General features: G+C 39.6%; 1 protein-coding gene across 1 annotated transcript in view; it reads right to left on the bottom strand.

Moving 5' to 3' along the window:
• Positions 1 to 17,987, bottom strand: part of LOC128310469 (dopamine D2-like receptor) — a 100,397-nt gene extending 82,410 nt beyond the window's left edge. The window contains exons 1-2 of the mRNA XM_053047116.1: positions 17,564 to 17,987; positions 8,591 to 8,784 (exon numbers count right to left, since the gene is read on the bottom strand). Of these exons, the coding sequence (XP_052903076.1) occupies positions 8,591 to 8,784; positions 17,564 to 17,987 (618 nt within the window). The remainder of the gene's footprint in view (positions 1 to 8,590; positions 8,785 to 17,563) is intronic.
• Positions 17,988 to 19,454: the final 1,467 nt, after the last annotated feature.

Raw genomic sequence — 19,454 nt, 5'->3', positions numbered from 1 at the left:
TGTAGCGGAAGCTAGGCGTCAGCACGAATTCAACTCTCATAATGAATAGCTTTCGTTGTGGAGAGCTTCAGCATAACATACCGTTGTATGTTTTGTTTGCTTCCCTGTTTATTTGCTTGTTTATTTATTTTCACAATCATTCCAGTTGGATGCGATGTCAACATAACGTAGTGGCTTTATGTACACAGCAAAAGCGGTATGAGTGAAAAAAGAATTATAGATGAACAAATGCAGTAGGCAAGCTGATCATTTTTGATTTGGGTTACTTTGGGTTACTTTGGGTTACTTTGGGTTACTTTTTTATCCTTAACTCTAATTACTGAAAGTTTTAATGGTCAAAACCAAGGTCTGTGTAGGATAGAGTTCGAGTAATAGCCAAGATAGAGATTCGCCATTTTGTATTTCATTTGACGTTTGGTCGCCCGTGTAAGATTCCTTGCGTCTAGCCTACTTGTTTACTATATCCCAATTAATCAACACAACTACACACAAAACTTTTGAATGGAAAAGGGCGTCCAAACGTCAAATCACGTGTAACGAACTTTTGGATACTTGTCAAATCGCTCTATATTTACTAGACCTCTTTCCTACACAGCCCAACCTAACCACAGTCAAAACCCAACGAGACCCGCCAAACGAGATAATATTAAAATAGATAAATTTATAAATAAAATTAAAAAATTAAATAGCTCTAAACAAATTGATCAAACAATAATTATCAATCAGTCAATGTTAATGGTATGCTAATACCAAACCATTCTAAAAAAGAATATTAGAAGCAACTCTACATATTTGATTTTCAAAATTCACAATGTGCATAAGCAAACAATTGCGATGCCAGCCAGAATGATTGATTCCCAGTTTGAAACTCCATTTTGTCATTTTTGCATTTATTCAAGATGATTTCAAGAGAGTCTCAGTAAAAGAAATTTAAGGTACATTATTTCCATAGCGGTATTGGAAAAGCCCTTCAAGCTCTTGTGCATCAATACGAACAAATTATTATCAAACGGCTACCTGTAATTACAAACAAGCTGGAAGCTTGTCGGGTCTTTTTGATTGAAACTGAATTCACTCTCAGCCATATGGTACAATGCATTCATATGCATCATTCTATGCAAAAGTACAAGCCCATTACAGTTGTTCAAGATATATCGTACAGGAATTGTTTATCCCCAAGCTCAAGTCTGGCTTCACTACTAGCTTTCTTACCACAACACAAATCCAATCAACTTCATCTTATTGAGCTTCTCTGCATGGCAGGTCCTTTCGCTTGTACGAAGATATACAACACAACGGACATCGGATAAGCGTCGCAGCTGATTTTATTTTCGCCAAATAGATTCACTTTTTTCACCAAATCAACGCATAAGTGGTCTGATTGAATGAAACCGAATGCAATCGAACTGAGCAGCCCAACATACGATTTCTAGCGCATGAAATGCCGTTGGTTTGCTGCTGCCTCATACAATCACTGCTGAGGCTGGTCATTCCTCTTACATGTTTGAAATTGGCTTTCGACTAAACCGCACCAACATATGGTTTGCTGCTTGTTGTGATGTTCTTCTAACCGACGGCAAATATCCCCGCAGAGCACGGGAAGGACTTCTCCCCCAAACGAACCGTCCTTTTGTTACCTACGGGCACGGAAGCCATCTTCGAAGGAACTGGAACCATTCTTAAGTACAGGCGACATCTAGACCGCAGCTCAGCCGACGCGTTTCGTGTACGGTACAGCACCCACAACCGCAACCATGACGTTCACGATGATAATCACACAAACGTGCGGTAAATATGCAAAGTTGCAACCGAAATCCCATTCGAACGGAAGCAGCAGAAACTGCATCGCATCGAACGATACCAGCAGGGTGCTGGTACAAGGATTGAATTGGGGGGAAAATTGCTCGTTTATTACAGTTTTGCAAATGCCAACGACTTGTGAGACCCATTGCTGTGCTGCCGTTGTCGTCGGAAAGTGGTCGTTAAGCTCGAAATCGCTACACTTGCTCGGGCATACTTTAAGTTTTGCGTTTACGGTTAAGCCCTTCCACTACATTGCGTTGTTGCGCTTTGTTGGAGAATTTTCTGAAATGATTATTATACTCTAATGCACCGGTTGCAACAAGTACGATCAAGTGATTGTTTTGCAAATAAAATGCTAAATTAACAACAGTTTGTTTATGTTATTTTATCATTCACGGTACCGACATGTTTTTATTTTTGCTTTGCTTTGGTTGTCGTCGTTATGAAAACGCTTGAAAACTGCTTTCATTCAAAATATGGACGAAAGTTTATCGTGATTCAATATCCGGTTTTTTTCCTCTTATCTGATCAATAAATTGAAATGTGATATATTTTGTATACAACTCGGAAGCACTCGTCTTTCCCGGGAAAAAAAACATTCTGTAGTGCGGAAATTTGGAAATTGCCCAACAAATCGATTGACCTATCGCCATCGGCCAAAGCTCAAAGACGACATCTTAAAGGGTCACGGTAATTGCTGAAGGCAGTTCCGGGTGCGAAAACATCGTCCATCATGTGTCCCATGAATAACAGATGAGACTGATTTGTCTTTCTTCACAATTCTCTTCCTAAGCTGGTAGAAATGGCCCAGTAATAGAGCCGGAAGATCGAGCAAAGCGGGCACCGATAAACTTAATATCCAGAGCCAAGAAAAAGTTTTCTTTTTTACACCAGCGGCACCGGCTGGCGTTTTGCACCAGCGACATGCGACGATGTGTCATCACAGAAAAGTGAATTCTTTTGCTTTCGTTACGACAGCACTACATCATCTACAACGTGAGCTGTCCAGTTTGCGGGTCTGTGGCAATTGGTATTGGGGGGTGTGCTATTCCCCAGTGACTGATTTTTTATTGAACATTGAAAATAAACTTGTTGTTGAATGTAGATTGATGTTTGTGCCACGTTTCACTTAATCCATAAATTAACGATTGAATGTTAAACATCGATGATTTTTCATTCTTCACATGTTTTCAATATTTTATTTTTTTATTTAATTTAAATTATGACGGCAATGCCGTATTTTCAACACCGCTTGTTTCAATATCATATTTTATTAACTATTTCTAAATTCTCTCGGCATTTCAGATGCTGATCAACACTAAAACTAGCTCGTAACACAGTATTTTCAGCTATTTGTAAGGAATTAACGTTTGATGTGTTGTTCTGGATTATATTGCTGATCATATATTATATTGCAAGCTAAGTGTTAATACTGATTCTGAAGCACAACCCAATGGCCTTGTTAGTCCTTCTTTTACCGGGGTGAAGATTTATTTACACGAGACTATGCCACATACATTTGCTGCTGTCTCATGTTTAAACTGGAGTGAACGATAATCGAAACATTCTATGCCCTTTACACTAATCAACACTTTTCGAATACCCTAATCAGCCTAATCATCGAATAATAACAACCACATCAATACGACGTGAAGGAATGAAGCGAAGGTAAATACTCGCTGTACTTGTTGGCGTCGTTCGCCGAGCACCCATTTGTGTGTAAGTAGAAATAGTGAAATACCATACATCTCCTGCGACAAATTAAACATAATAAATACGAAACATTCTCTGCCCTTCTACGTAGTGTTTAAAATATAAATAGCCTCATTCTGTGAAGAATCAGCTTAAAAATAAAAAAATTTCTCACAAATAATGATTACATCTCCACGAATATGCCTAAAAAAATCGTTGATTTATGGAAATACATGGAGATACCTTCAAGTATAATTTCATCATTTCAACTTTTGTTCATTTTGACCATAGAGCCACTATAGAACTACAAAAAACAGATGTATTTTTAGTAGCATTTAAGTCGTGGAACCGACAGTAACACGCTACTTGGAATGAATACAGCAAAACACTATCGGAAACCTGGAATTTATCCCGGATCATAAGTATTGCTGTAATATAACAGACGAGACAGGAGTTATGCATAAGCAGTCGAGTAAACTCTCCGAACCTTACTGTTTGATAACTCTATATAAATCGCGTTATGTACTCGAAAATAGTTTGATTGTTTGGCGTCCATCGCCCGTTGTATCATCAAATAATTTATAGTCTGAGCAGCAAAAAAAAACACATCTTTTCTTATACAAAATCTCAAATGCGGGCGGCCCGGTGGTATGATGGTGGCGGAGATAGAGTAGAATAGAACGGAGATAGAACAATAGAATGAAAAAGTGTATTTTTTTTTCGTTATGTATTAGCGACATTTCATGAGGCACATCGTTGTTTTCCAAGGAAGATATGTCTATCATTTTTCATTAGGACATCGAAAAACTCCTTCGAAACATCTTCATCATAGTTCAAACTGTCTGTATGCTGACAAAAGTGTACCAACACACTTACCTTAGCTATCTGATTCATGCATGCGTCACCAGACATGACGTCTATTTTGCCTAAAATGTAGCCAACTCTCGCACTAACATTAAACGTTGCTAACCAATCAGTTTAGCATCAGTGAGTGAGTGCCTTTTAGTGTGAGCATGAACTTTGCGGTTTGACACGGGTAGTGAAAACATTCGCCGCCATATTACCCATCTTACCATGCTTCCATTCTAGCTAATCGCCTTCCGTTGGAATGGGTACTTTGTTAGCCTGCTAGTTTTCTATATACGCAACCCGGAACATTAAAGCCCTGAAAACCCAATCCCTTTTCTCGTGTACACTTAACGAAGTATATAATAGCTTACTAACCTTAGCTTCATATAAACAACACCGTTCAAGAGGCAAACGAAAACAACGATCTAAAATCCTACGGGCACTACTTTCTCTACGTGTCCCACATTACGTGAGCACAGAGACAATCGAGAGGGAAGAGCGGAAAGAAGGAGGAATATAATAACCTCTATCTCGGCATTGAGAAAACCCTTTTTGCCCCGACAACTACGTAAGTCCTGCAGGAAATCTCGGCCAGGCAAACTGTCACAAGTAGTTGCCGGGTATTCAAACAACACCTAGTTGACATGGAAGACAACCCGCCATCACCACCTCAACCAGCGAATGGTGGCCAACCGCGACTTTTCCGCAAATCTTGTCGTGAACTCGTCTGACGGCTTGCTGTGCCGACCTACCGGAAAATTGTCGGAAACAATTAGTCTAAGTTCAGGTAAACACCACACTTTTCCTAGACAATCTCCCCAGAACTTATCATCGCAGCACGCAACACCGAGTACGTTAGTGCTGTTAGTAAAAGCCCTCTACTATTGCTATTAACTCCCCCAGTTTGCACGTCGTTCTTTTAAAACAAAACCAAGCCATAACAACAACGGAGCGTTGAACATGGGAAATTGTTTAAATTTGTTTCCTACATATTCGGTTGGCGACTACGGTGAGAAGAATAGGTAGCAATTGATTTATAAAGCTGCAACATATTCTCCGGGAGTGGTAATTTACGAACAATTTATTGAAAGTGATTTGCATCCGATAACTATTTGGTTATTTGGCATAGCAAACCGACCTAGTAATAGAATTACTTTATATGTATTAATATGGCAGTGTGTATATTATCATGTTTTTACGAACGAAAAAACACTGTTCTATATCTTTGGTGATGCTAAACGACTCTAACGTCAAAAATTTCAGGAATACAGGGGACATCCGATCAATTTCAATACCTAAAATACCCGCATTTTGCATGAAAATTTCTTCCCTCAAACACAAATCCCAAACTCTTCAATATATTTGATATTGATATTATATTTTTTGTATCTTTTCAAAATTAATATCAAATAAAACGTTTGCTATTTTCGAAGAATATAGTTAAGACGGATTAATGCATGTGGATTAATGGTGCATTTGTCTATTTTCACTATCATCGTAAATTTCATACCGGATATATGAACACCTTTATAGATCAAAAATACATTTTGAGAAACATTTGTCCGTTTTCAAAAAATAATTAAACCTATTTTTGTTGTTATGATGAATTCTGTTCTTGTCGTCTGTTAACAAAAGGGAATATAGAAATTATTTTAAATTCTATCAATATGTCAATTATTGCATGTGATATAGTTTTGATTCATGTAAGCTAAAAGTTATGTATAACTAAAGGGTCCCAAATCGTGTTAATGCTATGCAAACTCACATCGTCACTCACGACCATACAATTTTTAACGATTTTTCATTTCTAGTTCTAATGATTAAATTAAATTTGGTTCTTACAGTAAAAGCTAAATTCCGTTGAAAATACATACAATCCATGTACTAGAATCATTCATCTTTCCTTCGTCTCCAACCAGTTGTATTCCTGCTACAATGAGTTCGAAATTGGCATGATCCATTTTGATGAACCAATATCAAACACACATTAATTAAGCATTCAATTAGTCATTTGCCTACAAAATGCTTGGCCTTAGCCTGCTTATCCCACATGAAAACACTTTTCCACAACGCACTGACAATCGTAAAGTATCATAGAGGATAACGAGTCCAGATTTCCGGGGAAATCCCTCGGAAAAGGTAATCATCCTTCGTATACGAAGGACACAAACACTAATGGGATAGAGTGGTTCGTTAAAAGTAGCAAATCAAGTAATAGGGTGTCCACTTCACTTTCGGCAGTCGAAATCCGGCAGCAACTGCTTCGGCATAATTAATGGCCAGATCGGACACATTTAGCAAATAGGAAAATTACAGACGACACACGACTTTCATCCAGCAGAAACTATGTTCCGTGTGAAAATCGACAGCTCCAGAGCGATACGTGTGTGGTCTTTACCAAATGGAAAAGAAGCCAATTTTGTTCCTGATCTCTATTTGATGTGAGCTACTTTCAATGCCAATGACGATCAGATGACTATGTGATGCTCTTAGGACGTTCTGGATCGAATTAAGCGATTACTTTCTACCCCTTACTCCTCATCAAAGCATTATTTCCAAGCACGATACAACAGAGCGGATTTATTTCCTTAATTTTCGTGCCTTTGTTCGTTCGCTTTGCAGTACGCACCTTTTCATCTATTTTCTATCATAAGATTCCGCAACCCTAAATTACCCTTAAAAGTGATTGGAAACTTTCACGCTACTACACTATTAATTAGGGACAAATGAAATGGAACTTTGTCATTCAAATCTAACCGTTTAAAACCTTTCACCAAATTTAATCACAGCTGAGCAAAATGCTTCACATTTTACATCACAAGGTACAGCCGTTTGGTCATCGGTCTCACGATTTCCGTTTGAATAAAGCATGAGCATACTTCCAGAGCTCTTCTTTAATTAAATATCATCAGTTCTAGGGCCATGGGTTTGTTATATCAGCACTATGTTGACCCTCCTGCACGAAACCGATACGCTGTGGGCTGGAAGAAAAACGAAAAACTTTTGGCAGAAAACTGCCAGCTGTCTACGGGACAAAACAAACCTATTTCGTCGGTTTTGGAAAACCTAACCATGAACGAACGTCCGAGAAATGACCATACCCATTTTGCAGCAGTATCAGAACGATAGAACTCCACCATATGCCATGGCGAGTCGAAAAGTTGATAAATAAAATTGCTTATTAAACATTAATTTCATTTCGTGCTAAATATTTACCACACCTCTGTTTCGGGAACAGTTTTACCATTTTTCTAACCGAACGCAAACAAACTGAATGTGGGACCATTTATCGGATTGGCAGCTGCTTTAGACTGCCGGTTTGCCGGCTACGCACAGGAAGCACATTTTTTAGAGGAAAGAACTTTCTTCAAAATCGTAGAAGAAGAGTTAGCCTGCCCGACCGAATGCTACAGGAATCCAAAACAGTAAAATTATGTTCGAACCCAACTAGACAAACGACAAACAGAACCGAACCTTGCTGGGAGCATTATTCGATGATAAAATTTATACAGCAAAGGGAAACATTTCTCTAGGATGGAATTTCTCTTCTGATACCAAAGCATACCCAAAATAGAATTCACCAACCTACAGCTAAAGTTTTCAGGTGCTACGTTGCCTATGAACAGGCTCAAGCTAAATTTTCGCAACCTGTGCATATGTGCTGTGTTTTGTGTTGTTTAAAAATAACAATTTTGATTGTAACTTGTCGATTGTGATGGTCATTAAACTTCAACGAATCGACAAAAAAAATAAATTCAGCGCCCCATAACGGTCATTCTTCAAAAAAATCCAGCATTATACATTGTTACACACACTGTGGTATCGCCCTAGAGCACTGGTACATTCTTTAACTGTTATTTCAAATACAAAAATTTACCAAAAAGTAAACTATTTCTGCGTGAACCATTACCTTCTTTTACCGACGGTGGACAACATATTGGAGAACGTGACCTCACAACATGACTTCAACCAGCTTACTAACATGGAACGCTTAAGAATTTTATGAAAGCAGATCTGTTTACTTCCACCAATAAAGCTACGCATCTTGGCCAATACTACGTGCATGGCATAAACATGATTAATTGATTCATATAAATTATTATTCTGAGGCATGATCGCGTAAAACTAATTGACTTTCATCCCATCAATACTATCGTTTTATGAGTATCAATGCATTAGATGTATCATGGAATCATGGAATAATTATTCTCTCTCAACAAATATAACTAAAAGATGACAAACTTACCAACACGTACACGGCGAATGGCATCACGACTACGGCCACCAGTAGATCAGCTATCGCCAACGACACTATAAAATAATTGGTCACTGTCTGTAAGGTTCGTTCACGGCAAACAGCCAATATCACCAGCACATTTCCAAATAGAGTCAGGATCGGGAACAGCACTAGTATCAGGCACCAGTAGTGATACTCTTTCACTAAAAGGAAACAAGAATAACGATTCGTACGTTCATTAAAAATTGTAATATAAATATTTAATACTTTTATGAATAATAACTGTGTACCATTGAAAAAATTCGAAACGAAATATATATCTGAAAGCAACTACTATTCACATATATTGCGAGATGTAGAATACAAGCTTCTATGAGAGTTCTGACCAAGGTCTGTGTAGGATAGAGGTCGTCGCCAAGAAGGAGGTTCGCCATTTTGGATTTCATTTGACGTTTGGTCGCCCGTGTAAGATTCTTTGCGTCTAGCCTACTTGTTTACTATATCGCGAAGTTTCACAATTAGCTTGGTCGTTAAAGTTTCCCTTCGTTTTGAATGCCTTTAGTTAAAACAGCAAACTGTTGATGGTTTTATAAAGTGGTGTGTGGTCATCACCTATTAGTGTTCTGAATCAAGGGTTGATCACACGGTACCAAACTTTCACGTCGTACTGTGAACCGGGAGATATGATGAGCCTCATCCTCTTCCTCATATGTGAAGAGCCTCACCTACTCGTTGCCAAATGATCGCTTTACAAAATCCGATTCTCTGTCTCTCTCACCTGCCTTGAACACCAATCATACCTAACACCAATCGCCAATAAGATCTGCAGATCTTATTCCGGACTAAAATCGAAAAACAGCGACCGAAATTTCCAACCAAATCTAAAACAGCAAAAATCTTGTTGCTATGCTGACCGGCCCGATTAATCAACGCAACTAGACACAAAACATTTGAATGGAAAAGGGCGTCCAAACGTCAAATCACGTGTAACGAACTTTTGCATACTTGTCAAATTGCTCTATATTATCCGACCTCTATCCTACACAGACCTTGGTTCTGACTGCAAGTATCCATTCTGGCCAAGATATCAAATGTAATCAAGGCCTACCTTGATCTGTTACTCTCACTAACCCTGCAATCCACTCAATGCAACCATGAACTGTCATGAACTAACTACATTACTCGCAGTAGGCCTACTATTCTTGGTTCTTCTGTTGACACGATGTTCCAGAAGGATTACAAATCAAACCAATCGAGAGACGAAAGTTGCTTACTGTTCAGGACAAGATACTCCGTTTGTTTGTTAGATGAAACTCCCGTCCGTTGTCTAGACATCGTCTACACCCTCATGGGGGAACTCTCATATCACCCCTTGACCGCTACTCGAACGGTGCAGCAAAATCTCGACAACTCAAAGCCTATACGCAAACAAACTGAGAATCTAACCCGGGCACAACGTCGGACTGCTTGCAAAACACCCTCCATCTCGGAACGGACGAAAGATAAATACTCACATTTTATTCATTTCGTAAACACAGAATTATGACATCTCAATATTAATAAATCTTCATGCACGGCCCAGGGTTGCGGTGGTTTCTGCACCGGAGTCATTCTACCATGCTTTTTCGGCTGTGCAAACGTTTGTTACCAGAAGAACTCTCAAATGCATAATTCCATCGCGACGAATGAGACTACTAACCAGTCTGAATGAACATTGTACCACTCGAAATTTCGATAAAGCAGGTACGCAAGATCCTTGTAACCGGATCCGGTACCGGTTATCTGCCGCAGGAGGTAAACACGGTAAGCGAACGTACGAAATGTAACGCTGCGCCACCATGCTCCATCCAGGAGGGTGTTGAACCAGGCGGAAGTAATATAAATACAAAAACCCCCTTTAAACAACCCTCTGGCACGGAACTTTGGTTTCAAGGCTGTTCAACGTGCGAAAAGTCATGGAAAATTAGGTTTGTAGCGCAGGTTGCAGAACAGCACGGTGGGCTCCCATGAGACTTTACGGAGGCAATGCGGAATTTGAGACCTTACGGAGGCAATGCCGAAAACGGTTGGTTGTTTGGGATATGCCACACCGCTCACTCCGCAAAAAAGTATCCCAGCCGCGGAATGAGTCAGTGTGTGTGTGTGTGTGTGAATGGCTAAATGAAAACATGATTCAAAACCTTCAACGTGAACTTTGCATTGGAAGTTGTGTTTGAAGTTTGCCTTAATAAGATTTCTTTCCAGAGTGCTCTCCATGCAGCACATAGCGTATTGCTTCCCATGGGGATATTCAAGAATGATATGAAACTTTTAACTCACTGCTCGCCTCTACGAAGGCAGTTGCACACGATCTTTAATGCCCGAGATTATAGCAGCAGCCGTATATTCGTTTTCTCTTGAGCAATGCAAAAAGGTACGATTTCAACGTGAAGCTTTCGGCCGAGATGCCTAAATAAACTCAAGACTTTGTTTTAACATTACTGAAGGCTTTTCACCTCAAACGAACATCCCACTGAGGTGTCGGAGATGAACTCTTAAACGAGAAGCTGTCCATCGAGGCAATAGAAGTAATGCGATTTCTAAGAGTGACCACTTAGCGTCGTGTGGAGTGTTTCTGCGTAGTACCATCGTTACCAGCGAGTTGAACGAACAGGAAAGTTCATTCGGTTTAATCATCCGAAATTGATTCGTTCAACCGCTGTCACTTCAACGAAATGGTGTGAACGGACGTTGCTTTTTAAAATTGCCTCCATGCTGTTTGCGTTCTTCTTTCACTAATTCAATTCTTCCGAAAGATTAATCTCGGCGCACGGTACACCAGCACCGGGTAAAACCACTTCTAATTACTGTCTTACAAGATTTCATTTCTGCTTGACCATCGTTCGAAGACTTTAGCATTTTTGTTGGGCAATGTGTTTTGTCAACCCAACGTGTTGGAGATAATCTCTCAATTTCGCTTCCAATATTACAGTCACAGTCGGCTTTCGCCATGCAGACCGAGCATTGAGCGAGCTGAGTACCAATCATCATCACTCCCATCACCTACAGTGAAGCAAACCCTGTTCCTTTGTAAAGACCGAGGTAAATATAAATAAATAAAATGTACTTTGCCTTACCCCAGAGTCTGGGGACATTAAAGTACATTTATAATTATAATTTATTCGGCAGATTAGGAAAATGAATTCAATTTCGTCGCACAAGCACACAGCATTTCAGCGAATTGGAAGGATCAGGTGGAAAAAGAATATACACCAGGCCGGACCTCCCCTTTCCTTCCGGAGCAGCAATGAATCAACGTAGACAAGTAGCCTGGATGAGCAAGAATAAAACATGGGAACGCTTTCTGCCCCTTGAACGACGAACTGTTCGTCAAGAATCCAGCTGGGACATTTATACTCAGCTTTGCTCAATGCTGTGGTAAAAACACGAGTCTATCTGTTCCGAGAACCACTAAAGCAATTTTGTCCTTGTCAAACGCTCATCCTGCGAGATTCCCACGAGACGTTTGAAAGAGGGAGAAATTTGGAACAATTTCTGCGCCAATGGTTCGGCGTCCCAATTGTCCAGTGGCTGTTCGCGAAAGTTTATTTAGTGACTTGCAAACTCCGGCGTGAATTGGCTAGAAATTAAGCTCTAAATTCAAAGTCCCGGATCATTGTTGCTATGGACCCACACCGCTAGCTGTAGTGTTGCTCATTGCTCATGCTCATTGCTCTCATTGTTTGATGCATAATTCTTTTATATTTCCTACCATGTTTTGTTTTTTTGAACACCCTTTCTTCGATTCATCCAACATCTTGTCTCTGCGTACATTTTTCATCTTTGAAATACTTTCGGCATGATTTAAAACTAGACAGAACTGTAATTGAGTTTATCTAGTACGTCAAGAACAGTTATTAGAAGTCATTCGAAACTGAAAACACCTTCACGATTAGCGCATACAAGCTAATTTTTTTAGTTATCTTTGAGTTTTCCAGCAAAAAACTAACATGCAAATAAATTCCAAGATTGTGAGAAACTATCACCAAACAAGAACAGTCTAACAGTCCAGACTAGTTGTGATAAAAAATAATAAAAATAAAATAAAATAAAATAAAAACAATAAAATGAATAAAATGAATAAAATAAATAAAATAAATAAAATAAATAAAATAAATAAAATAAATAAAATAAATAAAATAAATAAAATAAATAAAGTAAATAAAATAAATAAAATAAATTAAATAAATTAAATAAATTAAATAAAATAGAATAAAATAAAGAAACAAAATAAATAAATAAATTAAAATAGGTTTACACTATGTTGTTATTTCCTTCCTAGTTGATGACAGTATCATATCACCAATTTATTTAAACTTTGGAAAGATTACATAAACAGCATTACGGTAAATGCCAAGAGGTGTCCACCAGAAATATCCAGAATTAAATTTCTGGAAATTCTATAGTAATCATATTTCAGTAACTTCGTATAAAACCATTCGTATCTATTTCATTTACTTTCTCTTTTATGCTTAAAATATGAGTGGTCGAGCCAACCTGGCGATTTGTGACCTTTTTCCTTGGAAAAAGACACTCTGCTTTTCGCCTGAGAAAGGTCAACTTCTGTGCGCTGAGTATCAACGCCTCAACTCGAACGGTGAGCATTTTTTGGAATTTCCTTCACCTTGCGTAACCTACCCGTAACCCAGTTTCATACCAGCTCATTAAAGAAGACAAAAAGACAGTGCTAATCAAATTTGGTAAATTTTACTTCCTTTTCTTTGCCACCCAACCATTTCCCTACCCGGCCGGTTGACTTAATTCAATTATTAATTAAACGCAAGGATTGCTGTGCAAATTGACGATGAATATTTCCCCGGGAATCAATCCTCCCAGCGCTCGCCAGGTGTGAGATGGCGGAAAACTTTAAATCTCCCCGGAAAATGTGGCCCATTCATCTATTCATTTCAGCGCGGAGTAAAATCCCATAACGGCTGATATTGTTAGAGCATTAGCACGGGCGGAGAAAATTAGAAAGCTAAAATGTAATCCGTCCCGGGGCCAATTTCAGACACCGCTTCTTGGGCTAACTGTTGCCATTGGAGATGGGTTTTGCTGATGTTTTGCTGTAAAATTATGCCAACAAAATGTGTCGACAATGGCTCTTTTCCAGCAAAATGGATGAAACTCTTTGTTCGATAAAGAAGAAAGGTTTTCCATTTTTCCTACGATAAACATCTACTGAAACTAGATATTGAAATCATTAATGATGTTAAAAATATATGATTTTTTTTTTAGAAGCTCTTTCTTTAACCAATACTAGCCAAAATCTATTTGGCATTAAAAATTACCAAAAACCGACAATGAGAACACGAATGATCGTAAATGATATCATTTTGACTTTTACGTATTCCTACCGTTTTCTTTATCGTCGTCAAAAACAATTTAATAAAAGTCGGTTTACAAAGTGCGTTCCTCCTGGTCTACGGTACCAATAACATGTGCGATGACATGACATGTGTATTGAAAACGCCATATTACATCTTGATCGTTTGAGAATCGAGCGGAAATTAAAATCCTTGCCATTTTACAAACAAAGGATGATAAGATGTACGGCTTTATGTTTCTTCTCAGAAGAATGGCCTAAGCTTGCATAAGGAAGATTTAAAAAGTGCTATCGCAACAGTGCTTTATTGCCTTTAATCCTCGCCAATTTCCTGTGTTTGCGAGATAAGTACAATGGAAGACAAATAAACTAATTTCCTATTCTTCAATCAACACATTTTCAATGTTGAATTCTGACATCATTCGTCATTAGCATCCATTTGTTGCTTAAAGCAAAATTAATTTAGAATTCAAATTATGTTAAATAACAATCTATAGTAGAAAGAAACTCTTATACAGCTTTCAATATTTAATTCTACCAGGTTACCAGCTCATACCATTACCACCCACTGTACCCTGTTCCCTTTTACAGTTTCCTGCATTGAGATTCCTTTAGTAGAGCAAGCTTTACTTCGTTTTTTCCACTTCTTATCGTGAAATGCTTTACATAAAATTCAAAGTGAACTTGAAACCCCTAGCCATCCGGACCAGACAAACCTCATGCGGTACCAATTATACAAACTCCATTAACCATTCCGCCCGAAATGAACCCAAATTTCACGAAAAGCGCACTGCACCCTTTATTTTCCAGCCAGTGCTACGTTTCCCTCGAGGTTTCGAGCTCAATTTGAAGAAACTGGAGCAGCATCGCATTTGGGAAATGAACCACTATCGCATCTAAAGGCAGGAAAACGGAGCGCGTCGACCCGGGCTCAGCTGAGAAACTCACTAATGTCAGCAAGAAATTCTCTTCATCACTGTGCAATGTATCTTGCTGGAGCACATTTATCTAAAGAGTGATGTTTTTGCGCTTGTCCCAACGCAGCACGCTACTCGAGTGACAGAAACACACCAGCATGCGGAGCCATCAGCAGCATCGCTTATCGTGCCTACTGCTGCTGGACACTGGTTAAGACCATGAACCCAAAACGCCCAGCCGAGAGACTATCATAGACTCTGGCTTCCCTGCCCATTTGAAGCTTTTGCCTTCAAGTGGCACCGCCCAAAAAAGCCCATTAACACGCATGGCGCTGGATCGTTGAAAATAATTTTAATTTATTTCATGCAGAGAACTCATCTTCATTTTAATTAACCGCTCGGATGCTGCTCTAGGCACATTTGTTCCATCGCGCTCTCTCATTCTATTTTCCATTCGCTATACTAACTACTTCCTGCTTCCACTAACGCTCACAATCCCACCAAAACGCTCGTTTGCCACGTTTCATTTTTACCTTCCGCATTGTTCAACAAGGTTACAACATAATGCTACCATTATTTCACGGCGGAGCGGGACCGTGTTATCATTACTCGCTCCACCAAATGGAAAACGAAATGGAAATTCACAGAGCTTTCGTTTGCCCCTGCATTGCCCCACCGATGAAAGGCATGGAACAACACTGACCGCCATTAGGTAGTATAAATATTTATCTTCCATCAGTTCTAGCTCATATTCATGTTCGTTCTAGCGCCCGACGCAACTAAATCGTACGGTTTCATCATATCATCATCATCTCAAAAAGCTAAATTCAAACATTTTACTACCTGTTGAGTGCAAGGGGTGCACAGCATGGTTTAAGCTACTTGTACCTCCGGACATGCAACGTGAGGAGTCCAGTAACAGATGAATAATAAAAATTAACTTTGAAAAACTTCTTTCTGTGGAATTTTTTAATATCTTAAGTACATGAGACGATCCATGGGGTGAACTTAAAATATTTTGAGAATAATTTTGCCTGCCTTCAAACTCTCCCAAAATATACCGTTGCAGTGAAGCTTGTTTGCGCTATGTGTTTCGCATTGTAATTCTACTACTGCATCATCGTCTCTTCACTCATGTTAATCACTAAAAGCTTTTCCCCATAAACGCTTTAGACAGGCAACAAAAAAACACAGAAGGGCTTTCACTTTAAAAAAGGAAACAACGGCTCAACCAACTCGTGATGAAACATCAAGCATTTAGAGTCGTCTGCTTGATGGTGGGAAACAAGTTTTACGTGCACCATTTATGTCGGTACCCTACAAAACTCCGTAATCCTGTTACATCTGGCTTTTCCTTTCGGTTTTCAAATTGCCCAACAACAAAAAACGAGAGGTTTGGTAAAAATTCTTTCCGACACACGCAAAAAAACGACACTCGACCGCAGGAAGTTTTCTGCCTTATACCGAAAATGGAAAATGTTCTAATCCCAAAAGAATCTACACACACACACACACTCAGACAAACCCAAATGTATGGTATTTTGCGCAGATTCCGTAACCGCTGTAAGTATCAACATTTTTTCATTAAATTCTAATGAGCATAAATAATGCGTTGTCTGTACGAACGATGTTGAAAAGATGTTTTGTTTCCATCTCAAGGACTCATCATATTACCGTCAACGATTCGTGATTCGTGCCCCAAACAATACCCGGCAACTTAATGTAACCATCCATTGCAGAGTGATATATCGCCTAAGTTACAAAATAGCTTTATCCACTAAAAAAAACCTATTCTATTAAATATTAGAATGCCTTCAATTCCGTCACGAAGTATGATAAGTAATCCAAGGTCTGTGTAGGATAGAGGTCGAGTAATATAGAGCAATTTGACAAGCAGCCAAAAGTTCGTTACACGTGATTTGACGTTTGGACGCCCTTTTCCATTCAAATGTTTTGTGTGTAGTTGTGTTGATTAATCGGGATATAGTAAACAAGTAGGCTAGACGCAAGGAATCTTACACGGGCGACGAAATGTCAAATGAAATCCAAAATGGCGATCCTCTATCTTGGCTATTACTCCACCTCTATCCTACACAGACCTTGTAAGCAACCATCACGAATGATTTTAAACAAGATGTTTAAAATTACGCAGGGTACAAGATTAAATTTAAAAGATTAAGGGATTAAAGATTAAATTAACAACTTTACTAAAACAATTGAAATGACTTGAATGACTCTTGTTTTATAGAATTACTAACAGAAAAAAAACAGCAGATGTTTCCTTCTCCCGTTGACTTACTTTCGATACCTTTAACATTTCTCTTCCGCATGTAACGAATATAAACAGTCTTCCAAACCGGTTTAATGGTTTGTTCACTACTGTGCTATACCATCTACCTTTAAAATGTGTTCAGCAGCAACCGAACAGCCATAATACAGCGCGGAAATGATAGTCACCATCAAAGCAACCAAATGACAAAGTTGCGTACACGGTGCACATGGTGCATTAGAAAATATCCACGAATACTGCCATCGAACTTTGACAGCTCCATTTTGAGCTGTCCCCTTCCAGCTGGCCACCAGTGCGCCAGCTAGCAGTTAATCAGGATTTATAACGATCGTTTTACACAGCCGGACGAGCATCCGTCCCATCGAACTCAAACAAGAACAACATTTGCAGTCGAAAGCTTTTGCGCTTACCTTCCGTTGGTCCGATGCAAGTCGTGTTTGTGAGGGAACAGTTGACGGCCAAACCCGTCGTATCGTTCCCATACGTTCCGTTGGCGTTGTAGAAAATGGCCCCAATATCCTCGGCTAGCAGCTCGAAAATGCTCCCCCGCGAACCGGTACCATCGCCGATGGGTGACTCGAGCGAATCGTTGTAGGGTGCCGGATCATCGGCGTAGTATTGGTCGGTATCGTTGGTGGCGGCATCGGCGGTCGCATTGGTAAGCACGGTAGCCACCGAAGGGACGTGCACCGATGGTGTGGCCGTTTCTGGTGGTACCCGCACATCCAGAACGGTGTCGTTGTAGACACTTTCACCAAAAAGCCGGAAGTAGTCGGGCGACTCCCAACCTCCATTCCAGTTCAGCGACGTGTCGTTCTCCATCGTTGGCATCATGGCGTCTGCAGTTGCTAGAAGCCTCTCTCACTTTCTCCTGCCGGAGTAGTTCCTCAATGGACGCTGGAAGAGCTGTGTTCTAGAGATACGACAATAGTTATGACTCTGGTGTCAGCCTGTTCTGCTGAGACACTGATTTCAGAGTCGTAATTTCATTTGACCACTCCATGGGAACAACTTCTTCGGTGGAGTGCGGTCGTGCGGTCCGACAGCTTTCCTTATTCATCCAATGCATCAGATGGTCTTTTTCCTGAATCTCTTTAACTCTAGTGGAACAGGAACTAAATATTATAGCACCAGGGAGTTTGCAAATCCTGCTGCAAAATGCTGGTAAAGATGTAGTTGCGCTTTTATGCCGCCACGCGTTACATGTAGCTCATATCATCAACTGCCTTATGATTCGCGATGCTGACTAGATCAAGCTTGATGATGGTTCGTTTGTGTTCGCATATGTTCTTCACCACAGCTGTGTGGTGCGTACCATTTCTCCCTGCTCACTGCCTACGCATTCCGGCACCATTTCTCACCGTTGAAGATTCATTCACACGCGGCAGGAAGATCAATTTTCCACTTTGGATTTCATTGTACGTTCATCTAAATAGGATTCTAGCCGACAGTTCTACATCTTATGTACAGGACAACGAAAGAATACGACCTGCGTTTCAGCGAAACTAGACCGAAATATTGATACCATCGGAAGAACTCAGTAGATCCCTGAATGGGAGCTAACTACATCCGTCTTATACACACTCTGGCGCAAAGACATTCATTCGCTCACAACGGCGCAACAGGTGCGCTAATGATTTGTTTATACCACCACAAACCACACGCGTCTTTATTGCACACTTCGCAAACCATATCGCACTGTCGCACTATTTTTGCACCATTTTCCTCCTCAACTATTCATCGTTGCACTTTCGGAATGCATTCTTTTCACTGAAACAAAATTATAAACCATTTGAAATTAAATACGCATCGGGAAGCCGCATTCACACGGCAGCATTTTTTTTCGCCTTCACAGAAACGGTACCGGCTATAACAACAAAAACAGAAAAAAAATCCGTAATTAACTGCTAATTAAGGCATGCATTTTTCATCCACTCTGCGTTTTCCAGTTCTGGTATGTTTCGATGCTCTTTTCCGCCTGTTTTTCCCATATAATTTGACGAAAAGCTGCACTTTTTTTCGTCCTCACGTTGATTGCTGTCCTGATAATTTTAAAAGCGCCGAAGGTACAACGTGTGTAATTACTACTGGCACATTTTTGCGCGCTCCTGCAAACGGGTGTCAGGGTGATAATTGTGAAATTTAATCAGATTTAACACTTCTCATCTTTCGATTCCACAAAGTTGGAGTTTACCGTGGTACGCTTGTCCTTATATCCGTATGCATTTTCGCTTATCTGAACAGTGTATTATATTTTAATTAATCGCACAAAATTTGCAATGTACAACGCTTTTTTTTTTG

This window comes from Anopheles moucheti, chromosome 2 (assembly GCF_943734755.1).
Source record: "Anopheles moucheti chromosome 2, idAnoMoucSN_F20_07, whole genome shotgun sequence".
Taxonomy (NCBI): Eukaryota; Metazoa; Arthropoda; class Insecta; order Diptera; family Culicidae; genus Anopheles; species Anopheles moucheti.
The sequence above is the reverse complement of the archived record's forward strand: the minus strand, read 5'-3'. Positions and strand labels throughout refer to the sequence as shown.